Raw genomic sequence first — 26,683 nt, forward strand, 5'->3', positions numbered from 1 at the left:
ATAAAATAAGCTTGGACTTCTTCAAGTCCTACTCTGTAGTCCTCAACATGTTCAAAAGCTCCGACAGGATTTTCACCATCGTGTTCATATTGAAGTTCATTATGAATGGTGCATAAGAGTCAGGCAAGGATTACAAAATCAAATCCATTTGTAATTCTGCATCCAACTCAAATCCCAAAGTCTCAAGCATCTCTATGTGCTCGATCATCTTGAGCACGTGAGGACCAACTTGGGCTCCCTTAGTCAGATGCTCCCAAATAGTGCTTTTACCACCTTGTACCTCTCATGTCAAGCATTCCCTTCGAAAAGCTCCTTAAGGTGTAGAATAATGGCAGCATCGTCCATATTCTCATGCTGCTTTTGTAGCACTGGTGTCATCAATGCTAACATCAAGCATTGAACGCCATCAGCATCATCAAGGAACTTTTGATAAGTGTCCTTTACTACTTGAGTGGCATCAAGATCAGGCTCAGCCATGTATGGGTTTTCAAGGATATACAATTTCTTTTCTGACTTGAGTATAATCTGAAGATTACGATACCAGTTTGAGAAATCAGATCCATCCAACCTGTTTTCTTTCTCGATTATCAGTTGTAGGTTCATTATGCTCATTTTGGTGAATCTACAATTGCAGAAAAAAAAAAATCATTATAAAGTTTATTATTATTTTATATGGTCTTTTTATTAAATGATGCTCCCACTATTTTACTCAAGTCAATAGCCCTCACTATTAACTCGGGAAAGCCCGTTGGCTTTCCTAGTGGACTGAGATCCCATCCGGCCTATTTCAAACCTTTGCTTTGGCGAACAAGCCAAAATGGGTTGATTAGGTGGGCCAAAAAACTTAATCCACACCAATTGATAGCTCCTACTATCAACCTCAAATGTGAAGAAGCCAACAAGCCAATCACACAATCCAATGGCTCCAACCATCGTCCTCAAGTGTGATTCTCAATATCAGTAGAGTGGATACTACATGCCACCACGTACACACAATATGTGTACTTCTCTACTATGCATATGATGCGTTTATCAACCTTTGCTTTGGTGAATAAGCAAAACTGTCATTTTAAGTCAACCCATCACCATTAAGGAAAACTCCAATGAATTTTAATCTCCCACTGGTAGAAGTGTACCTTTCGCTTTGGCGAAGAAGGTTCCGACGAACAGTGGTTTGATTTAAACCATGGTGATGGAAGGCATACGTGACTTAATATACTTTAATTGAGGGTTTATTATTTAATGTGTCACCATTTTATTATCTTCATTAGAATGACATTGTTTGGCATGTTATTGAACATTCAACCTTAGCATGCATTCTAAACAAACTATTAAAACGTGCCGGTACATGGCTCAACTAAAACTGATTTCCTCGAGCCTAGAGGAATTGATAGGTCACCTAGGGGTCCTGTAATGAATATCTTGAGTCTTCAAGTACGATTGCCTCTTCCTTTGCTCCGCCTCAAGTACATTACAAAAACTTCATACTAAATTTACAATAAAATTAATCTCAAACTAATTTTACATCAATAAATTTAGAAACCTTGATTTACATTCGAGGGGAATGAGATGAGAAGAGAATGTACATCAAGAAGGGGAAGGAAGGCAGGACACACATGCCCTATTTTTAAAACTTACAACCATACATACCCAAAATAATTTAAAACATTCACCATAGGTCATAGGGCTCATGTATCGGGCACCATGCAATATACAAACAAGTACATGGCATACATTTCAAAAGCAATCGATTTTTGAATTGGGTGGGTTTATTATTAATTACCCTCTTATATGTCCAGAATGATTATTGGCTTTATAGGTTATTAAAAACTATAGTTTGGTCCATTCGTGAAAAATATAGAATTGGGACAGCAGCCTCATCGCCGCTGCGAATAATTCCAGCAAGTACGTCGCAGCAGCGAAGCTGCAAAGTCTGGAAATCCCAAAATGCACAGTTCGCATTTTTGTAGTTTTTCATGTAATAACACAAATCCAAATCAAATCGAACGCATAAACATTCGACCAGGATACCAACCAACCAATATAACATTCATCAACACATTATTAAACCAATTTATCAATCGAATCATTCATTCAACTGTAGAATTTGCAGATTTAACAAAAATAACATGTTGTCAACCAAATACATGTTATAAATCATACAATAAACTATAAAATTTGGTACCCATGGCTCTGATACCACTGTTAGGAAACGATCATACATGGCAACGAAAACAAAAATTATTTAAACATTATAGATCATTCCTTTGAACCAAGACCAGGGCACAAATTTACAGTTTATACAACATATTAAAATCTGCAGTAAAACAGCTTAAGATTAAGAAACCATAGCCACATTTGGAGGCTCCTCCAATTTGTCTTGGAATGAGTTTCGCTACTAACCCAAGTATAGGATTGAACCAATGTAGTCCACACGAAGACAACCTCAAGGAACTAAAGAGGGCTTTGCTAGATCCTCTTTAGCCTTTAAGAACCAAGATGAAAATCAAATGAAATATTTTCTTCTAGCAAAAGAAATATGGCGTCAGAGAGAAGAAAAGGGGATGGAATATTTTGCTTTCAATGAATGAATTAATAATTCACAAAGTATTGCACTTATATAGTGCACACTTTGCCCTATTCCATCATGGAATAGGCTTGGGCTCCAATCCAAACACTCCTTGTATCCAAACAGCCCCTTTAAGATATTTTAATTTTAATTATTATTGTTATTTCAATTAAATTCAATTAATATATATATTTCATATATTAACATTTAACAAAAACAATAATTCATTTAAATATATGCAAACACATATTTAAATATAATTTCACTTATTTGATTTAATAACAAATTAAATAAAGGCTACGACCTCAGCAAATTTAATTGTACTGTGAAATTACCAAAATACCCTTTCACCTAAAAGGACGAAAATGCCTTTCTTACAAACTTGTTCTTAAATTATCTTCTATGTGTGTGGCCCGTAGGCTCCTTATCATACCGGTAGTGTGTAATATCGCGATTAACACCAATTAATCGTCTCACTACACACATACCAAGATTGGCCCCTAGCAAGGCATCATGGCCACCCAATATATTCGGATTTAGCGAAGCAGCTACCTATCAAGGATACGGTTAACATGCAATTTGATCCTTTCATCATCTGTTATCTCGACGAGACCAAGGCATAGAAATAGTGTCAGCCTCGGTTACTCTCGATATGTATGTATTCAGTTACTGGACCAATGACCTGAATAATAATTTAGATTGAGCAACAACTAAATCCCACTGTGGCCACAGTTTTAGTGTCATTGCCATTTACTGAATTGCGCTGTGAGATAACTTCTCCCATACTCGGGAGTGATGAATCCTCTGTCTATCCACCATAGTCTTGATACACCCCTTAGTGTAGCCAATCACTATTGTATTGACAGCCCTGAATATAACTGTGTTAGGCTAGTGTCAAACTACACCAATCGGTGCACAAGGCGCTCCGGTGATCTCAAGTCTAAGGATCACAAGCACTACCATTCGTTAGAGGATTAGTTCTATAGATATTGGGGTTACCATCCATATGGAATCCTCTGGTGGGTCAGTCTAGTGAACTTGACTACAGCAAGCACCTATGTGTTGCACTAGGTTGTCACCAAACAACCTTGACAAGTGAGATCAGCCACTGCATTTCTATAGGGTCGTCCAACACTATGATAGCCTTACCGTATTGTATGTGCCCTTACTTCAGAACAATACTGGGGCAACGAACGTTTCTAGAATGGCCACCATATGTGCTCATAGGGTTCTCACTATCAAGATTTGAAACACTTGATACCCTCGTCACGGTTCTATGATTCTAAAGACATATATCAATACATATATCAATACATACAATGATGATTTACGCAATATAGAATAAAATGCCTTTTATTGATCAATGAACATTATTACAAAGAGTCAATTCTACAATAATTGATTGGCTCTAGGGCATCTACTCTAACATGAACAACCCTGTCAAAAGGCAATGACTGATCTCACTTGTCAAGGTTGTTTATTAACAACCTGGTGCAATGCATGGGTGCTTGTTAGAGGCAAGTTCACTGGACAGACCTACCAAAGGATTCCTTATGGATGGTAACCCCAGTGTCTTTGCAATAAATCCTCTAACGGATGGTGGTGCATGTGGTCCTTAGACTTGAGATCACCTGAGCGCCTTGTGCACCAATTGGTGTAGTTTGACATTAGCCCAATGTAGTTCTATTAAGAGCTATCAATATAGTAGTGATTGCCTATATTGAGAACTGTGTCGAGACTATGGTGGATCTGTTAGAGTAGATGCCCTAGAGCCAATCAATTATTGTAAAATTGACTCTTTGTAATAATGTTCATTAATCAATAATAGAAGGCATTTTATTTTATATCGCGTAAATCATTATTATTGCAATATGTATTGATATATGTCCTTAGAATGGTAAGACCGTGACGAGGGTATCAAGTGTTTCAAATCTTGATAGTGAGAACCTTATGAGCACATATGGTGGCCATTCTAGAAACGTCTATAGCTCTAGTATTATTCTGAAGTAAGGGCACGGATAATATGGTAAGGCTATCATAGTGTTGAACGACCCGGTCAAAAGGCAGTGACTGATCTCACTTGTCAAGGTTGTTTGGTGACAACCTGGTACAACACATGGGTGCTTGCTGTAGGCAGATATACCGCAGCAAGTTCACTGGACTGACCCACCAGAGGATTCCATATGGATGGTAACCCCAGTGTCTATGGAACAAATCCTCTAACGAATGGTGGTGCATGTGATCCTTAGACTTGAGATCACCGGAGCGCCTTGTGCACAAATTGGTGCAGTTTGACACTAGCCTAACGCAGTTCTATTCAGAGCTGTCAATACAGTGGTGATTGGCTACATCAAGGAGTGTATCAAGACTATGGTGGATTGACATAGGATTCATCACTCCCGGGTATAGGAGAAGTTATCTCACGGTGCAATTCAATATATGGCAATGACACTAAAACTGTGGCCACAGTGGGATTGAGTTGTTGCTCTATCCAGATTATAATACAGGTCATTGGTCCAGAAACTGAATATATATAATATCGAGAGTAACCGAAGGTTGACACTATTTATATGCCTTCGTCTCATCGAGATAACGTATGATGAAAGGATCGAATTGTACGGTAACCATATCATTGATAGGTAGCTACTTTGCTAAATCCGAATCTATCGGGTGGCCATGATACCTTGCTAAGGGCCAATCTTGGTTTGTGTATAAGTGAGACGATTAATTGGTGTTAATCACGATATTATACACTGCCGGTATGATGAGGAGCCTATGGGTCACACACATAGAAGATAATTTAAGACTCGGGAAGAAAGAAGGGTGTTTTCGTCTTTTTAGGCGAAAGGGTATTTTGGTAATTTCACAGTGCAATTAAATTTGCTGAGATCGTAGCCTTTATTTAATTTGTTAGAAAAATTAAATAAGTGAAATTACGTTTAAATATGTGCTCGTATATATTTAAATAAATTATCATTATTGTTAAATGTTAATATATGTATTAAATATATATTAATTGATTTTAATTGAGATAATGATGAAATAAAAATAAAATATCTAATTGGGAGTGTTTGGTAACACGGGGTGTTTGGGTTGGAGCCCTAGCCTATTCCATATGGGAATAAGGCAATTAAACTTTACTATAAAAGAAAAGTTTTAGTTGAAAAAAAAGGAAAAGAGTTTTTATTATTTCATTTTGATTGAAAAGAGAAAAATTACAGCAGTCCCAAATACTCTCCCACGCCAGTTTTGGTTGTTGCCAAAAATCAAATACATTTGATTTTTCTTCTTTAATCTTAAGGCCAAGGAGGAACTAGCAAATCCCTCCTTGGTTCCTTGTGATTGTCTTCGTGTGGACTTCTACGGTTCGATCCTACACTTGGATCGGTAGCAAACACGTTCAGAGACAATATTTGGTGGAACCTCCAACGTGGGTATGAATCTAAACCTTAGATTTACTTTTTCTACAGATTCTTGATATTATACATAAACTGTAAAATTTGTGCCTTGATTTTGGGTTCTAAGGAATGATCCATGGTTGTAAAAAATTTTGTTTTCCGCTGCGCAATCGGGTCGTTTCCTAACAGTGGTATCAGAGCCTAGGGTACTAGATTTTACAGTTTTTATGAATGGTTGATTACATGTGTTTGTTGATAACATGTTGCCTTAATGAATCTGCCATGAAAAACCTAGATTTTGTTAAATCTGAAAAATCTGTAAATCTACTGTTGATTGAATGAATCAATTGATAAATTGGTTTAATAATGTGTTGATGAATGTTATATTGGTTGGTTAATATCCTGGTTGAACGTATGTGTGTTTGATTTGATTTGGATTCCTGTTTTTATACAAAAACTGCAAAAAATGCTAACTATACGAATTGGGGATTTCCAAGTCTCGTCGCGGCGAAGTGCCTCTGGAAATTCTCGCCGCGGCGAAGTCTATGGCAGCGAAGTGCCTCTGGAAATTCTCGCCGCGGCGAAGTCAGTAGCTTTCCCAAATTCTGTATTTTTCCGTAAAGGGACTAATCTGCAGTTTTTAATAACCTGTAAAGCCAATGTACATTCTACACATTTAAGAGGATAATTAATATATAACCCACTCGATTCAAAAATTGATTGTTTTTTAAATATATACTTTGTACTTGCTTGTATATTGCATGGTATCCGGTACATAAGCCTTAGACCTAACGGTGAATGTTTTAAATCATTTTTGGGTACGTATGGTTGTAATATTTTAAATAGGGCTTGCGTGTCTTGCCTTCTCTTCTCTTCTCTTCTCGATGTACATTCTTTTCTTATTTCATTCCCCTCGAATGTAAATCGAGGTTTCTAAATTTATTGATGTAAAGATTTTTTTTTTATATAATTATTATTATTTTAAATTTAGAATGATGTTTTTGTAATGTAATTGAAGACAGAACAAAGGACTACACAACCATACTTGAAGACTCAAGTTTTTATTACATGACCCCTAGGTGACCCATCGATTCCTCTAGGCTCGAAGAAATCGGTTTTAGTTGGGCCATGTACCGGCACGTTTAAATTTTTGCTTAGAATGCATGCTAAGGTTGAATGTTGAATAACATGCCAAACAATGTCATTCTAACAAAGATAATAATCTGACGAGACATTAAAACAACAAACCCTTAATTAAAGTATATTAAGTCACGTAAGCCTTCCATCACTATGGTTTTAATCAAACCACTGTTCATCGAAACCTTGTTCGCCAAAGCGAAGGGTACACTTCTACCAGTGGGAGGTTAAAATGCATTGGAGTTTTCCTTAATGGTGATGGGTCGACTTAAAATGACAGTTTTGCTTGTTTGCCAAAGCGAAGGGTACACTTCTACCAGTGGGAGGTTAAAATGCATTGGAGTTTTCCTTAATGGTGATGGGTCGACTTTAAAATGACGGTTTTGCTTGTTCATCAAAGCGAAGGTTGATAAACGCGTCATAGGCATAGTAGAGCAATACACATATAATGTGTACGTGGTGACATATAGTGTCCACTCTACTGATACTGAGAATCACACTTAAGGACAATGGTTGGAGCCATTGGATTGTGTGATTGGCTTGTTGGCTTTTTCACATTTGAGGTTGATAGTGGGAGCTATCAACTGGTGTGGATTAAGTTTGTTGGCCTACCTAATCAACTCATTTTGCTTGTTCGCCAAAGTGAAGGTTTGAAATGGGAAGGATGGGATCTCGGTCCACTAGGAAAGCCAACAGGCTTTCCCGAGTTAATAGTGAGGGCTATTGGCTTGAGTAAAATAGTGGGAGCATCGTTTAATAAAAGACCATATTAAATAATAATGAACTTTATAATAACTTTATCTTTTCTGCAATTGTAGATTCACCAAAATAAGCATTATGAACCTGCGACCAATAATCGAAAAAGAAAACAGGTTGGATGGATCCAATTTCTCAGACTGGTATCGTAATCTTCGGATTATACTCAAGTCAGAAAAGAAATTGTATATCCTTGAAAAGCCATACATGGCTGAGCCTGATCCTGATGCCACTCAGGAAGTTAAGGATACTTATCAAAAGTTCCTTGATGATGCTGATAGCGTTCAATGCTTGATGTTAGCATCGATGACACCTATGCTACAAAAGCAGCATGAGAATATGGATGCTTCTTCCATTATTCTACACCTCAAGGAACTATTTGAAACAAATGCTCGACATGAGAGGTACAAGGTGTCGAAAGCACTGTTTAGGAGTCATCTGACTAAGGGTACCCAAGTTGGTCCTCATGTACTCAAGATGATCAAGCACATAGAGAGGCTTGAGACTTTGGGATGTGGCTTGGATGCGGAATTACAAATGGATTTAATTCTACAATCCTTGCCTGACTCTTATGCTCCATTCATAATGAATTTCAATATGAACACGATGGAGAAAACCCTGTCAGAACTTCTGAACATGCTGAGGACTGCAGAGCAGGACTTGAAAAAGTCCAAGCCTATTTTACTAGTTGCTGCCAGTAAAGCAAAGGGTAACGGCAAGGGAAAGGCTAAGGCCAAACCAAAGCCCAAGCCCAAGCCCAAAGTACAGGTTGCTCTTGGGCCTGAGAGTGGCATAGGGAAGGGAAAGGTAGTCTGCTTCTTTTGTGGCAAGCTTGGCCACTGGAGAAAACATTGCAAGGTTTTCCTCACAAGCAAGAAGAAGTTAGAGGCTACGACTTTAGGTATTTTTATAATTGAGATTAATTTCTCTCCTCAACATCTTGGATCATTGACACAGGATGTGGTGCTCACATTTGTACTGATGTGCAAGGACTAAGGCAGAGTAGAGTGCTCGCCAAAGGAGAGGTGGACCTACGAGTTGGAAATGGAGCACATGTAGCTGTAGGGACTTATTGTTTATCTTTGCCTACGGGCTTATTATTGGAACTACATAATTGTTATCACATACCTTCTATTTCTATAAATATTATTTCAGTATCCGCTTTGGATAATATAGGGTATCATTTTGAGATATCTAATGGATTGTTGTCCTTTAGTTTGAATGGTATTCTATTTGGAATTGCAAGGCTATATAATGGATTATATGTTCTTGATTTAAACAAAAAAGATATTCTCAACATTGAAACCAAGAAAGCTAAACATAGCGATCAAAACCAGACATATCTCTAGCACTGTAGATTGTGTCATGTTAATAAGAAAAACAATGAAAAACTTCAAAGGGATGGAGTTTTGGACCCTTTTGACTTTCAGTCATTTGAGGTATGTGAGTCATGCCTGTTAGGCAAGATGACCAAGTCTCCTATCATAGGACAAGGTGAAAGGGCTACTAAGCTGCTAGGCATCATCCATAGTGATGTATGTGGTCCACTAACAGTTGAAACCAGAGGTGGATATTCATACTTCATCACATTTACTGATGATTTCAATAGATATGGTTATGTCTACCTTATGAGACATAAATCTGAAGCCTTTGATAAATTCAAGGAATTCAGAAATGAAGTAAAGATGTTGGGCAAAAGTATTAAAGCTCTTCGGTCGGATCAAGGAGGTGAATACTTAAGCTTAGGGTTTTCAGAGTACCTGAAGGAATGTGGGATAGTATCACAACTCACCCCTCCTTATACGCTCTAACACAATGGAGTGTCTGAAAGGAGGAATAGGACCTTACTTGACATGGTTAGGTCCATGATGAGTTTTAGTGATTTATCTACATTGTTCTGGGGTTATGCCCTAGAGATTGCGACTCACGTTTTAAACCGTGTCCCGTCAAAGTCTGTAGATAAGACTCCATATGAGCTATGGAGTGGGCGAAAGCCCAACTTGTCTTATCTAAGGATTTGGGGTTGCAAAGCTTATGTTAAGAAATTGACTTCGAACAAGCGGAGCCCAAAATCCTATAAATGTATATTTGTGGGGTATCCAAAGGAGACCAAAGGATACTATTTCTACCACTCAGAAGAGAGCAAAATTTTTGTTGCTCGATCTGGTGTCTTCCTAGAAAAGGAATATTTTCTAAGAAGTACTAGTGGGAGAAAAGTAGAACTCGATGAAGTTCTAGAACCACAAGATATACTAGACGAAGGACGGGATAATGTGCCACAGGAAGTGGTTGAACATCATGAGGAGCTTACTCCACAACTTGTGGAACAAAATGAACCACCTCAGGTAGCACAGGAGCTACGTAGATCTAGGAAAGTACGCCATGAGCCCGAGAGATACAGTTATCTCGTGACTCAACATGGTGATGTACTAGTCTACCAAGACGATGAACCCATACGAAGACGCTATATCGGATCCAGATTCCGTTAAATGGCTTGAAGTCATGAAATCTGAGATGGACTCCATGTACCAAAACTAAGTGTGGTCTCTGGTGGAACCACCTGAAGGGGTAAAACCCATAGGGTGTAAATGGGTCTTCAAGAAGAAGACTGACATAGATGACAACATGCATACTTATAAAGCATGGCTGGTTGCCAAAGGTTTCAAACAAATTCATGGTATTGACTATGAAGAAACCTTTTTGCCAGTTGCCATGATTAAATCCATCCGGATTATGCTTGCAATAGCTACATATCATGACTATGAGATTTGGCAAATGGATGCCAAAACTACTTTCCTGAACGGTAACCTTGAGGAGGATATGTATATGACACAACCTGATGGTTTCGTTCTTGATAGTCAAGCTAATAAGGTATGCAAGTTGCAGAGATCTGTTTATGGACTCAAGTAAGCTTCAAGGAGCTGGAACATTCGTTTTGATGAGGCCGTAAAAGAATTCGGTTTTATCAAAAACGAAGATGAGCCCTATGTTTACAAAAAAGTGAGTGGGAGCGCAGTAGCATTCCTAGTGTTGTATGTCGATGACATACTTTTGTTCGGGAATGATATACCGAACTTGCAGTCTGTAAGGACTTGGTTATCCAAGTGCTTCTCCATGAAGGACTTAGGAGAAGTAGCCTACATCCTTGGTATAAAGATCTATCGTGTTAGATCACGTAGGTTGATTGGCCTAAGTCAGAGTGCGTATATTGACAAGGTACTGAAAAAATTCAGTATGGGAGAATCCAAGAAGGGATTTCTTCCGATGTCACATGGTGTTTATCTCTCTAAGGAATTGTGTCCTAAAACACAAGATGAGAGAGATAGGATGAAGAGGATCTCATATGCATCAGCAATTGGATCTATCATGTATGTCATGATATGTACTCGGATTGATGTCTCATGTGCTTTGAGCACTTGTAGTAGATATCAATCGGATCCAGGTGAGTATCACTGGATGGCTGTCAAGAATATTCTTAAGTACCTGAAGAAGACTAAGGATATGTTCTTGGTTGCCTTGAGGTTGAAAATTATTTCGACCATAACCTCAATCTCGTCCACGATTATAATCATGACTAGCAACAATCACTTTAGGGAATGGTGCACTAGTGGTACGAGTCTCAATAACAACTCATTGTTTTGTTCAGCAACAAATAAACAAGAAATTAATCCATAATATTTCTTGAAATTGCATTCTCAAGTATTGCTACTGTATCAGAAGAATGAAAAGCGGAGAACGTTTTCTATAGCATGTTATCATTAGTGACATTTTCTCCACACAACCTCAACGTGGATACAATCCGAAATAAAACATAATTATACTCACTAATTGTTTTAGAATCTTGCAGTCTTAGGTGTGTCCAATCATATAATTCTTTAGGGAGCACCATTGAATTCCAATTATCAAATATTTCCTTAAAAGTTTTCTCTAGTTCAAGCGGATCTCGGACATATCTATATTCAAACCTTAAACCTTCATGGATATGATGACGGAGAAAGATAGTGGCTTTTGAGCGATCATGCAGGGATGTTTTATTGTCATCTTTGAGAGCCTCTTCAAGATTCATTGATTTAAGATGAAGAGTAAAATCAAGAGCCTTGTGATATAATTGTCGCCATCAGGTCTAAGAGCGGCATATTGATGCTTTACAAGGTTTGACATTTTAATAGCCGTATATTAATAATAAAATAACACAACTAGTGTTATAGCAAAGAATATGTCAAATAAATATACTGTATATGTATCACATTCAAATATGTTATGACATATTCTGAATAAAATAGATTTGGAGCTTCTGGTCCTGATTGGAAACACAAATTAAACTTCAGGTTTTGGTTTTAATAGTTCATAACATTATTTTTCATAAACTTCAAATTTATATTCTTGAAACAAAACGTAAGGTTCTGTTCTTCTTTAATTTCTTGAGGTTGATTTAGAACTCCAGGTTTAAATATTACCTCATTATTGTGAACAATAGGTTACAAAACTTAATAGAAATTATAACTCCCAAAATAAAATAACAGTAAAAAGTATCCTTGTTTTCTGATGTGGCTGAAAATACTCACAAGGATAGTTACAATAAATAAATAAAACATGTAATAGTATATAAACTGACTGTAGCTATTTGTACTGATATCGAAATATATAATAACAGTTAAAGGATGAAGTTGTGCCAAAATGGTAAGATGAGAGATTATGAAATATGAGGGCTAGATTGATATTTAGAGACAAAGTATTAGAGATAAACTTTGAAGTCTCGACGTGTCTTTCGTATTTCTCTCTTTTCATGTATACATCTCTTATACTGTAGGCTATATGAAAGAGATTAAAAAAAGAGACAAGGATGAATTAGAACATTTGTAAAGCAAAAATTAATGGCCTTTGTTATGCCTGGGAAAATAGGGCTGACGTGGCACCCAGTTAAGTGCGAAAGGTCAGACCTCGGGAAGAGCTTACTGGCATTCTAGCGTAGCTGCGTCGTGTGATCATGGTAACACCCACAGCTTGCTTTCGTTAGAATAATGGGTGCACGTCAGGCTAGCTAGGAGTTGTGATGATCCCGCGTGTCCAATCCCTACAGCAAATCACGTGAATTACTCTAAAAGAAGGATTTGCAGGGATCATCCCACCAATTTACAAATTCAGTGATCATTATCTCAAGGCATCCCACTATAAAATGGGAGCTCCTCTCTCATTAAGGGGATTCGCACATTTTACTCTTGACAAAACTCTCTCTCTCTAGAAAAGACAGTTTTTGATACCTTGTATCATCAGTGTAAAGTCAGTCGTCTAAAGTGACCTGACCATTATCATTAATAAAAACATCAGTGGACGTAGGATTTGTTTCCTTAGCATCCAAACCACTTTAAAAGTCCTTTCTCACTGCATTTAGTGTCATTTTCCTTTCCATTCACGTGTGCCTTTTGGGCCAACCCAACATTTCACACGTGCATTTCGTTGGTGTCAAAATCACGCATCAACAGTTTGGCGCTAAAAGGAGGGGGGATTTAGTGTTCATCCTTCATCAGGAGAATCTCCAACCTACCGGTTCTACAGCAACAAATGGCCCGCCAACCAGAACCTGAGCAAACCAACCAGGGCGCTGAGAGGCTCCCCCAAGTTCAAGGGGACACCTCTTCCAAAAAACCTTCGGCTTCGCAAAATGCTATAGGAGATATCCCGTCAAGTTCACAGCTTGACCCTATTATTAGAAGCTACCTGGAGAGGTTTGACAATACTCTCCAGACGGTCAACCAAAGGCTGGACCGTTTGGACCAAGGCGTGTCATCCAAGTCAGCTACGGCGGTGCAACTACCAAAAACACCTGCAGGTCGCGCTAAAGCGCGACAAAGGGAAATAGCCCGTGCCGCGAGCACTGCAGCGCGTAGACGAAAGGGTAAACAAGTGGCAAAAAGCAAGCCCACAGGCTCCAAAGGGCCAGCAAATTTCGACCGCGTCCCGAGCAGAATACCAGTCTCGTTGAGACTCAGTGAAAGGACGCAGCCCGAGCTACCCATGCCACGTCGCAAGAGCACACCCATAAAAGTGCTGGACGGGGTGATTCCTATCACTGCCAGCAAAACGATCCTGATCGTCACCATGTGAGAGGGTCCCACACTTTGCGGGGCGGCTCTTACCACTGCGAAGGTCATGAAAATACCCCACACCTTTCATCACCATCACACGCCTCTAGCCGGCATGTGTCGAGAGTGGTCGGAACCGCTGGCCAAGGCGAAGAGGAACCTGACCTCTAGACTTTCCTCAACCGTAATCGCGATGGTCGAACTCACATGGGTGAAAGCAATCCCCAAGCGGCTCCATTGTAGCAAATTAAGGAGCTGCAGCGAGCTCTAGACAGATTACGAGCTCAGCAAAACGAGCAGGGCCAGGTCGTATCCACGTCCCCCTTCTCTACCGAAGTGTTAGCTGCTCCACTCCCACCAGGATTCAGGATGCCCAACATGCGGGTGTTCGATGGGAACTTCGATCCGCAGGATCATTTGTATGAATTTAACGACCTGATGGAGCTTCACCAGGTCTCAGATCTAGCAAAATGTTGTTGTTTGGCAATGACTTTGACCTCCCATGCCAAACGGTGATTCAGTTCGCTCCCAGCGGGATTGATCAGTTCGTGGCCTCAGATGAGCACGACATTCCTAAGGCATTTTCAAGCAAATCGGAAGTTCTCGATGCCTTTGAGCTACCTTAGCAATATAAGGCAAGAAAGGGATGAATCCCTCCAGTCCTACATTGACCGTTTCCATAGAGAACTCAACAAGGTGGCTCATACTCCTGAAGAGTCTTTTCAGAGTCTCATCATAGCCGGAGTTCGTCCACAGACCGACCTGTGGAAAGAATTACAGGCTAAGGATGATGTTTCCCTCACTGGATTCTATAATCTCGCAAAGAAATACTTCGAATAGAAAATTCAATGGCGGCACTCTGCCGTCGCGACCACGGCGCTTTGGGCAATGCACTTGGTCGGCGGGATAGTAGAAGAGCTGATCACAAGGGGGACGCAGACGATCAGCGAAGAGGGAAGAAACCTCGTTGCGAGCCCAAAAAGAACTATGCTGCAGTCCCTCGTCGCGATTGCGATAGAAACCAATATACTCCACTGAATGCATCTGTATCGGCTATTCTCGATAAATCCGAGGAGGCCAGCCTACTCGGAGAGCCCGAGCCCGAGCCCGAGCCCGAGCCCGAGCCCATGAAAACTCCAGTGATAGCCAGAAATAATAAAAAATATTGTCGCTATCATCGGGACAATGGGCACCATACCGATGAATGCCGAGCTCTCAAGTAGGCGATCGAAAACCTTATCAAGCAGGGACATTTCAAGGAGTATATTGATGACTCTGCTCCTTCACAAGAGAAAAATCAAGGGGAGTCAAGTAAGAAGCGCCGAGATAAAAAAGGAGTGTGCACCCTCAATTTAATTTTCAAGGGACCACACTTCGCGGGAAACTCGCGAGGTGCCCAAGAAAGGTATGCTCGCGAGGCACATCACGAGCCCATCAGAGCGATGAGTGTGGCACAGCGACCACAGAAGGTTCGCCGGGAGGAGGAAAATTCCTTCTTCGAAAAAGATGCGGCCCGGCTGTATCATCCTCACGAAGATGCCTTTGTGATAACGCCCCTTATAGGGCGCCATAATGTCTAGAGAATGTTAGTGGATAACGGAAGTGCTGTGAACATCCTGTTCGCTTCAACTTTCGAAGGAATGAATTTGGACGAGGCAGACCTGAAACCTGCCTCGTTCCCTCTATATGGCTTCACAGGGGACCACCTACTCCCCAAGGGCACGATCTCACTCCCAATCACGTTGGGTGACTTCGACGAAGTGACCAGAGTAATTGAGTTCTTGGTAGTGGATTACCCATCCGCCTTTAATGAAATTCTAGGGCGACCTCTACTGAGACACTTCAAGGCGGTCACTTCAGTATACTATTTGAAAATGAAGTTCCCCACCCCGACGGGGATTGGGGAAGTTAGCGGGTCGCAGTGCGCAGCTCAGGACTGCTATGTGAAAGCAGTTCAGATGGCGTGCAAAGGCAAAGGCACCTCGCGCGACGATCACAACTAGACAATGGTGATCAACCGGATAGAGCCACAGCCTGGCCCAGCTGAGGATAATATAGATCCTCGCATTCAGGATTGCCCTTCCAGTGGGCCAGTTGAGGACCTGACTGAAGTACTGGTCGACCAGACTGAACCAAGCAGGGTGCTAAGGATCGGTAAAAATCTCAATCCCCAGCTCGCTACTGACCTGACCAGCAAAACATCGATGTGTTCGCATGGTCGCACGCAGATATGGTCGAGACCTGCCTGAATGTTATTTGCCATGCATTAAACATCGACAGTGAAGCCAACCCAGTTCATCAAAAGAGGAGAGCGATGGACCCGGAGCGATATGCTGCCTTGAAGCTTGAGGTGGATAACCTCCTCCGAAATGGGTCCATCCGAGAAGCACTCTATCCGACCTGGGTTACCAACCCAGTTCTAGTAAAGAAGCCTAACGACAAATGGCGGACCTGCGTCGACTTCACTGACCTCAACAAGGCGTGTCCGAAAGATAGTTTCCCCTTGCCAATAATTGACTAGCTCGTGGATGCCACCTCAGGGCATGAGTTGCTAAGTTTTATGGACGCGTACTCGGGGTATAATCAAATTCTGATGTACGGGCCAGATGAAGAGCATACATCTTTTATTACAGATCGAGGACTATACTACTACACAGTTATGCCCTTCAGACTGAAGAACGCTGGTGTAACTTACCAGCGACTGGTTAACTGGATGTTCTCTGAACAGATAGGCAGATCGATGGAGGTCTACGTAGACGACATTCTGGTGAAGTCCCATGTCGCTCCAGACCATGTAGCACATCTCGCTGAGATGTTCGGCATCCTCCGGCAGTACCGAATGAAGTTGAACCCCCTCAAATGTTCATTCGGAGTATCCTCGGGAAAATTCCAAGGGTACATGGTTAACTAGCAGGGAATTGAGATCAACCCCGAAAAAATCCAAGCTCTCCTCAATATGAAGAGCCCGACCAACAAAAAATAGGTTATGAGCCTGAACGGGCATATAGCGGCGCTAAGTCGCTTCATATTGAGGCTAACAGTTCGCTGCTTGCCATTCTTCAATGTACTCAGGGCCAATAAGAAGTTCAAATGGACTCCAGAGTGCGAACAGGCCTTCCAAAGAATAAAGGAACACCTCGGCAAGCCACCACTTCTGTCGAAACCTCTCCCACAAGAGATCCTCCTTTTGTACCTGTCCGTCTCGCAGTTCATGGTCAGTGTAGCTTTGTTTCGAGAAGAGAATGGAATGCAATGGCCAGTATATTACACAAGCAAGCGTCTGTTGGATGCCGAGATGCAGTATCCGGAAATGGAGCGATTAGCCTATGCCCTGCTGATCGCTTCCCGAAAGTTGCAACCTTACTTCCATGCCCATACAGTTCACGTATTGACTAATTACCCACTCAGGCAGGTCCTCCAAAAACCGGAGGCGTCGGGAAAATTGCTCAAATGGGCCATGGAACTCAGCCAGTTCAATCTACATTACAAACCAAGAGCAGCTATTAAAGGGCAGGTTGTTTCTGACTTCATCTCAGAGTTCTCGCATCATCCAGCGAACGAGTCAGAACAGCCTAACGAAGTCACCCAGAAAACTGTTCAAAATCTCTCGACCTGGACCCTCTACATCAATGGATCATCGAACAAAAAGAGGGCAGGAGCGGGCCTTCTCTTGTTGAGTCCCGAAGGGGCCTGCATTCATGGCATTCTCCGGTTTGGTTTCAAAACAACTAATAATGAAGCCGAGTATGAAGCTCTGCTCGCTGGACTCAGGTTGGCCAAGGAAATGGGCGCAACCATGATCAGCGTCCACAGTGACTCCATGCTGGTCGTTAACCAGATTTTGGGGGAGTATCAAGTCAAGGAAGATAACATGATCAATTATCTGAAGAAAGCTAAGGCCGCACTCAAGCCGTTCAATCACTTCGCAATCACTCAGATCCCCAGAGAAAACAATTCTGTGGCGGACGCCTTGGCAAGGATAGCCTCATCATTAGACTCGGATGCACCAGAGAGCATTCCTGTTCGATTCATCGAAATCCCCAGTATCAGCCCAATCGAACAGGTCATGAATGTAACAGGTATGGACTCATGGATGACCCCCATTACTCGGTATCTCAAGGATGGGATCTTGCCTGACGATAAAGTCGAGGCAAGGGTTCTGCGAACGAGATCTGCTCGCTACACCCTCATCGGAGACTAGCTTTACAGGCGAGGGTTTAGTGCCCCTCTCCTCCGATGTGTGACCAGCGAAGAAGCAGATTATATCATGAGGGAGATACATGAAGGGATCTACGGTAGTCACACCGCCGTGCGATCTCTTGCGAACAAGGTTGTTCGTCAGGGGTACTATTGGCCCCGAATCCAAGATGACGCCTACAACTTTGTCAAAAGGTGTGATAAGTGCCAACGGTTCGCGAATATACCGCGAGCTCTCTCCCACGAACTAGTAACCATGACTAGCCCCTAACCTTTCTCCATGTGGGGGTTCGATCTCATCGATCCATGCTAGTCGATAAAGGGGGAGTCAAATATGCCGTGGTCGCGGTAGATTACTTCACCAAATGGGTGGAAGCCGAACCGCTAGCTGCGATCACGACCAGAAAGCTCAAGGACTTCGTTTTCAAGAATATTGTGTGCCGCTACGGAATTCCTCATACCCTCATCTCGGATAACGGGAAACAGTTTGACAACGAGGAATTCAAACAGTTTTGTGACGAGTTGGGCATCCATAAAAAATTCGCCTCAGTAGCAAGGCCACAAGCAAATGGCCAAGTTGAAGCTGTCAACAAAACCATCAAGCACACTCTGAAGGCCAAACATGGCGCAGCCAAAGAGAGTTGGGCCGACGACCTCCACGAAGTCCTATGGGCGTACAAAACTACTCCAAGAACCTCTACCTCAGAAACACCTTTTTCACTAGCATACGGATGTGAAGCAATGATCCCTGTAGAGGTGGGAACTGGTTCACTTCGGAGGGACTTGTATAATGACGCTGACAACAAAGCACTTATGAGAGCAAGCCTAGACCTTGTTGAAGAACATCGCAGCAAGGCTTTGCTAAGGATAGCAGCCTATCAGCAACGCGCGAAGAGATTCTTCGATTCAAAGGTCAGGCGAAGAGACTTCCAGGTCGGCGACCTTGTGCTAAAGGAAGTTCTTCTCGGTACTAGGGAACCACATGCGGGAGTGTTAGGACCAAACTGGGAAGGTCCATACCGCATCGACAAAGTGATAAGACTGGGGACTTATCATCTCAAAAGGCTGAACGGTTCCAAGGTACCCCGAGCTTGGAATGTTGAGCACCTTCGACCATACTATCAGTAATTTCGAACTCGATTTTCCTTGTAAATTAACTTGCGATTTGTGTAAATAATTTCCTTGTAAAGTGTCATTTTGTGCGCTTGTAACAATCTTCGCATGTAATCCTGTTCGTGTGAATATGTTATGTCATCACACTTGTTCCAGTAAATGTAAGCAATCAAGAAGTGCTCATGTATAATAAAGCAAATAGAAATTGTAAAAGCAGAAATGTATTTCATTAATATGGAGTACAACAGGCAAAATGACATGAATATAAGCCCTAATCTGGCTCCTAGAGGGCCAACCTCATCGTCCTAGGGATGATCAGCTGAGGGCTTATCCGAGGCGTGTCTCGAACCTCCTACTCGGGAGGCCGCCACTTTATCATCCTCCCGCGCCATGGACATAAGTGTATCTTGCCAGTCTTCCAAGAGGTCGGACAAGTCAAGTCGCGGATTCTTCAGTCGCAAGGCATAAATAGAGTCGGTTGCCCATTTGGCAGCCTTCTCCTCGACCTCCGCTGTCTAATCCTGCATCTCTTGTGTTAAGGAAGCAAACTTTTCTTGACTTTCCTGAAGTTCAACTTCGAGAGCTTGCCTTCGCTTCTCGGAGGCGTCCCTCTCTTGTTCTGTTTGCGAGGCCTGCAGATAAACCGCTCTAAGCTCCTGGTCCTTCTCCCCGGCCTCCTTGGAGAGTCTGGCTATGGTCCTTTGTAGCTCCTATACTTCCTCTGCATGCTTCTCGAGCTGCGCTTTCTGGAAGTCCACCGTACGAAGAGTCGCGTCTCTTTCGTTCAGGTACCTGTTCGCCAACTCAAAAGATAGGTTTCACTCTGTTTCGACAACTTTCAGGCTTCGCTTGAGCGTTGTGTTCTCTTCCTTCAGAGCAACACCTCCCTTTGCGACTCCCAGTTGAACCTTCTCCATGGACATTCGCATGGAAAGAATAGCCTGCGAACAAAGAAAGACAGAGTTAGCTAATCAAAAGAAGCTAAGGGAAGTCCTCACCGAGGACAATTCGTTCACCTTGCTTAAGTGTTGGACCGAGGTGGACATTAGGTCCACATCGCTGGAACTTGCAAACCGCTTGAACGATTCCGAGAGTCTGCATTCCAATAGGGCGTAGACCACCGGCTGCAAGTACTCCGGCAGGTTCCCCAGCGAGTCCAGCATTGGAGTATCCTTCTTTGCGGCCTCAATAGTCGTCGTGTCATCCATAGGTTCCTTGCCCGACCTGCTCGCGTCCGGTCATGACCTCTTTGATTGATCGCCCTCAGATTCAGTCTCTGACTCCTCGACCTAAATCTGTTTCCTCTTCTTTCGCTGGGCTGTTGTCTTCAGCCTCGGGCAAGCAGGCGACGACTGGGAGACCTTCGTGGTTCGCATTGGCATGTCCTCTGAAGGTTGCGCTTGAGAAGTTTCGGAAGGTCGCACCGGTGGGCCCGATGTTGCGCCTTCAGCCGGTGGAACGGTCGAAGCAGCTTCGGCCGCTTTGGCTTTTCTTGTCCGAGGGAAAGCAAGCGGCCTTCGTCGCGGCTACTCTGACTCCTTGGGAGGCATGGTCACTGCATGCAAAGCATCATTAGCCAAGATATCACTTTACACGACCAGAAAGGGACCAGTTAGCAGGACTTACTCAATGGGGGCTCTAACGACGTGTTTGCGTTAAAGAAACTGTATTTCCGCAAACTCGCAATTGTCACGAGTTTCTTCATGTTGCACTTGTCCTCGGGTAGGGATCCGAAATGCACGATCCTACTTCTATCGAAGAGCAGACCTAGGTCGATCGTCTTGTTAACTGTCAGAAAGGAATCGGGTCGTTAGAAAAGCATATTTCGAGTGTAATGAATTTGTCAAAAAAAAAAAAGCCTACTCGGTTCCTGGAAGCGCAATGGCCGTCATAATGAAAGAAGAAAAACTTCGTTTCATAAGCCCCCGCGTTGCTCGGGTTGCTGTGTATCCCATCGGCGATAGTAGGTCTCCTGGCAAGTAATAAGAGTCCTTATCCTTGCTCTTCTTCAAATAATACGAGCAGCCGACCTCCATTGCGGTCAGCTCGCCTAACCCGTTCTCTTGGCACGTGATGTACATTACAACGGCAATGACGTACGCGTTCGAAGTCAGCTGCATCGGCGCGATCCCGAAGTGGTCTAAAAGCGACTTGATGAAAGGGTGGAAGGGGATCAGTCCCCCACCCTTGATGATCTCCTCGGAGACCGCGGCCAGACCACTTAGCGGGAACCGCGATGAGTGTGCCACATCGAGGAAAACATCCACCTCGATGCCATACTGTTTTATTACCCTCTCTAGCTCATCCCCAGTAAGAACCGAGAAGACCTCGATAGGGATGCTTGGAGCACCCTGTGAGGACGAACCGGTTCCCTGTTCGGATCTTGTTGTTGAGGGGTCCATTTTGCTGGTCTGCAAAAGCGACAAGTAGAAAGATCATTTAGCCACCGTACGCTATTTCGTACGATGATGTAGGAGGAAACAAACTCCCTAAATTCCAAAGGAAACCCTAACGGTATGATTCGAGCCGCCATTCATGGCTCGAACCCGACCTAAGCATCTCGTCTCCGATAGGCTACCGGAAGACAGACGCCATTCAGCCATGGAAGATAATGAAACAAAAACAAGGAAAAGCTCTTACCTCTCGGAGTATGAGAATAGCTTCTGCTTCGAATACTGGAAAAATGCTGGTTTGAAAGACAGAGGTTCCTAGTTTGCGAAAATCTTTTACTCTCTAAGAAAAAGGCTCTGGTGACATTACCTGAGAACGACTCGAGGTTTTTATAGCGTATGAATCGGCGTTTCAATTTCTTGAAATCGAAACGGTGTTTGAGCGGCAAAGGTTTCTCACCGTTGATCACGGCCACGTGTCGCGCATCAGCAGGGAAGAGTGAGCGTCACGACTGGATAAAGTCAAACCTTCATCTCTTCCATTGAAAAGCTCAAACGACGGTCATCTCTCTTCCTCAGAGCATTAATTGCATCTCAAATCTACATTTAATGCTCTGATAAAGGGCGTCGTTCCAACGTACAACGCATTTAATGTCTTGATAAGGCGTACTATGTCAACGCACAACGCATTTAATACATCTGGCTGGCACTTATCACGCACAAAGCACATCTGTCAGCGTAGGGACTGCTTCATTAAATGCACCCATATCAAAAGGACAATAGGTGACGTCTGACGAAATCAAGTCGCTCGTCCTCTACAAACAATGAACGTGCAAGGTCGTTCTCGAAAAAGTGCCTTCCCGACCTACTTTCAGATAGGTTGAAATCACCAGAATTTCCAGAATCTCCAGGAATCATCCAATTGCGGCATGACTTGTAGTTTCCAAGGTTCGATTCTCAAACCTTAAAAACTAGGGGACTTCTGTTATGCTTCGGAAAATAGGGCTGACGTGGCGCCCAGTTAAGTGCGAAAGGTCAGACCTCAGGAAGAGCTTACTGGCATTCTAGCGCAGCTGCGTCGTGTGATCATGGTAACACCCACAACTTGCTTCCGTCAGAATAATGGGTGCACGTCAGGCCAGCCAGGAGTTGTGATGATCCTGCGTGTCCAATCCCTACAGCAAATCACGTGAATTACTCTAAAAGAAGGATTTGCACGGATCATTCCACCAACTTACAAATTCAGTGATCATTATCTCAAGGCATCCCACTATAAAATGGGAGCTCCTCTCTCATTAAGGGGATTCGCACATTTTACTCTTGACAAACTCTCTCTCTCTCTAGAAAAGACAGTCTTTGATATCTTGTATCATCTGTGTAAAGTCAGTCGTCTAAAGCGACCTGATCATTATCATTAATAAAAACATCAGTGGACGTAGGATGTGCTTCCTTAGCATCCGAACCACTTTAAAACTCATTTCTCATTGCATTTAGTGTCATTTTCCTTTCCATTCACGTGTGTCTTTTGGGCCAACCCAACATTTCACATGTGCGTTTCGTTGGTGTCAAAATCACGCATCAATAGCCTTAATCCTTGAGTTAAATAGATAAGCATTGAGGCAAAAGAATACTTGAAAGATTGACATGTGGAAAGCCATAAATCTTCCATGTCTATAATAATTAGTTTATTAGATACTAATAGTTGATGCACCTCTTCTGCCTTTCCTTTCGTTCAAGTGGTCTTGTCCGATTTTGTTGTCCGATGGTGGTCTCTATTATATAGTCACGATGCGTCTGTTATAGTCATGATGCCTTTGCTATAGAGTCCCAATGTCCCTACAAACAAACAACGAACGAGATTACTGGTGTAGGCACTCAAGTCAACAATGATCTCACAAGGCTTAAATTAAGCATTGAGTGATCAAACCTGTGTTATATTTTATGTTGTTCCTTATATAGGTGAACTTTAGGAGGTTTAGTTTAATATGGTTTCCTCTTTACAGAGATCTTTGGGTTCAATAATAATGAAATATTCTTTCCCTTTTAGGTTAGTTTATGATCTTAGGGAGTATTATCTTGTTAATAATTAATATCTCTATATAAAAATACTCATTTAATATAGGATCTCTATGAGTTTAGGATAGCAGCCATATATCACTTTGAAGTAATATAAGAATATTTCATTACCTAACGTTTACTATATTTCCCCTAAATTCAATATCTGCACTACATATACAAATTATTCTTTGCAAATTGTTACTTATAAACTAATGTGACAACTCCACATTTTGACATATCACCTACTCTACTCTAATTTGATATTATTCTTGTTGAATACAAACCTTTACAAGAAACACTCAACTATTATCAATAAAATGCTGATGAACCGTTTACATAGAATTTGAAAACAATTATTTGTTGATATATATATATATTGTTGAAAAAAAAAAAAAGAAAAAAAAACTCATTTCACATGCAATCCTGAAAATGAATTTAAAAATCTGCAAACAATTTATTTATTTATTTTTAAGTTTGATAATCTTTTAAGATTGAATATAGTTTATACTGTTATATCAAATACATTTCTTAAATTATTTCCAAATATAAAAACCAAATACTCTATTTTTTGAGAGAACAAACTTTTATGTACCTTAATTTTTGTTTTCAGTTACTTTTTGTGATAAAAAAGAAAAAGAAAAAGTTGAAATAAAAAGATAGAACTACAACTTTGGATGGCTATAATTTCATAGTAATATTTATTGTTTCGACTAACAATAAAGATTGACTCCCAATCCAATCTCACAAACTCTCTCTCACATCCTCTACATGGCAACTCTCAATTTTTTATTGATGAATTTTGAATTTTGAGAAATACACCAGTAAAAAACCGAGAGCCACCATCTAGGGGTTGTGAGAAAAAATTTGTGAGATTGAGTTGTAAATGTAGTATTACCCTTCAACTAAAAACTTTAGTAAAAATGAATACCTTAAAAGGTAGCCCAAGAGTCATTTTATGATCACCTTTAATTGAAATCAATTACCTGGATTTATTCTATATCTTATGCTACATCAAAAATTAATTGAGTCCAATAGTTTGAATTATAATTTCTGGACCTCATGGGCGACATCAAGAATGCCAAACTGCACTGTCAATGCTTCATAACTTGAACAAAAATCATGCCCATGCTAGCTGCGAATAAGTGTAATGTTGCGAGCTTTAAAACTGGAACTGCATTTTGGGAGCGTATCCAAGATCATTCAGATGGGCGGCCATAGCTTTGTTCATTGGCGGTGGACCACACCTCAATATCTACAGAAAGGCAAGATATCATCAAGCAATGTTAGACGGGGAGTTGCTTAAGGTAACTGGCATTACAAAATTACCTGGATATCAGATGCTGGAGCTGGGCAGTTGCTTTGAATAATTTCCTTCGAGACGAACCCAACACCGCCATTCCATTCTTCAGGTGGCTGAAGTACATATATTAACATTAACAGGAAAACACAAAAGAACAAGGTAAGCCTCACTTGCTTTTCAAATAAGTCTTTGGCAGTGGGCAGTAACTACATATATTTTAGAAATTACAATCTACCTTTTACTTCTGCAACATTTCAGGATCATTTGGACATCACCAAAAATAAACATAAACAGGCAATAGTACTTTGATACTTCCATGCATCTTAATAGCAGTAAGTTCTAATATATTTCAGTTCCCTCATTGATTTTAGGAGTTTTTGTGATAGAGGGGCAGGTGACAGATAAAGAATAGAAAAAGAGAGAGAGAGAGAGAATGATAGACTAGGGAAAACAAGAAGAAAAGGGGAAAACTAGAAGAATAGAGTGAGGTAGAGATAACCAGAACTTAATAAAGAATCCTTTAATTACAAGCTTAGGCACGATTCATTCGAGTAGAACTTAATAAAGTAAAACTTATGAAAATATAGTTTTTATGAAAAAGCTTTCAATTGTTTGGTCAAGAAAATTTAAAAGAGTTTTCTTTTATTAATTTACCAAAAGGGCTTTAGTATACAAGCATAAATCAAGTCAAATTTATAAAGCAGAACAAGGATATTTTTTAAATATCAACACTTTAAATAAGTAACAAAAGAGCTTATGGGAAAAGCTCAAAATTTGAACTTCTTTCGTAAAGCGTAAAATAGTTTTTTTTTTTTCTTTTTAATAATTTTATAAGCACTTTTGAGATGCAACCAAACAACCTAAAAAAATTTCAGAAGTGCTTATGACTTTAAATAAACTTTTTTGGCTTGTAAATAAACCTAATCAAACAGGCTCTAAGAAACCTAATTTTAATTAAAATATAATTATAATCCTAATACAATAATGAAAACATAATATTAGTTCTGATAGAATAAGGAAATAAGGACTAAAAGAACTTTGACATCAACCCTAAAACATTAAATATAAAGAGTAAAGACTAAATAACCCTAGCATCCACTCCTTTTTCTCCTACATTTAGTCTGGTAATATATTTTTAATTCTGAATAATAAGCTCTTCCTGTTAATATTTTAACCCAATATAAATACTCTTTGCAATTGGATCAACATTTCACAAAAAATAATAAAATAAATACAAATTCATGTCAGGTTGAGATACAAAAAAGAAATGTACAAATACAGAACAACATTCAGAATCCTTAATCAAGGAGAATTTATATTATTTTTTGTTGAAATAACATGGAGACAACTGTATTCATGATGCATGTACAACTATAACTTTTCTATTCTACTTCATTAAGCATTGTCAAAAGCCATTTCAAACTTAAATAGAGCAAAGCAACAATATTCTCAATAGTATTTCAAATTGGAAAAAGAAAGAAAAGAAAACGGCTTCAATGGAGTTACAAAAAGATCACAAGAAAAAGTAAAACAACAAATATCTTACGGGAAGCAAATTCTCATTTTAAATTCAAATGAAAAAGAAAGCTCAAACACAAGAGTCATCCATTTCAAAGAAAAGATGGCTAAAATCAAGAGATTGAACATAATACACACTGAGATTGAACATGGAGTATAACAAC

General features: G+C 40.9%; 1 protein-coding gene across 1 annotated transcript in view; it reads right to left on the minus strand.

Annotated features, from left to right (window-relative positions):
• Positions 1–24,636: 24,636 nt before the first annotated feature.
• The window catches only part of LOC116132319 (NADH--cytochrome b5 reductase 1-like), a 28,988-nt gene continuing 26,941 nt past the window's right edge, over positions 24,637–26,683 (minus strand). The window contains exons 8-9 of the mRNA XM_031417972.1: positions 25,028–25,114; positions 24,637–24,953 (exon numbers count right to left, since the gene is read on the minus strand). Of these exons, the coding sequence (XP_031273832.1) occupies positions 24,861–24,953; positions 25,028–25,114 (180 nt within the window). The 3' untranslated portion in view covers positions 24,637–24,860. The remainder of the gene's footprint in view (positions 24,954–25,027; positions 25,115–26,683) is intronic.

The sequence above is a fragment of the Pistacia vera genome, unplaced genomic scaffold (genome assembly GCF_008641045.1).
Source record: "Pistacia vera cultivar Batoury unplaced genomic scaffold, PisVer_v2 Contig250, whole genome shotgun sequence".
NCBI classification, from domain to species: domain Eukaryota; kingdom Viridiplantae; phylum Streptophyta; class Magnoliopsida; order Sapindales; family Anacardiaceae; genus Pistacia; species Pistacia vera.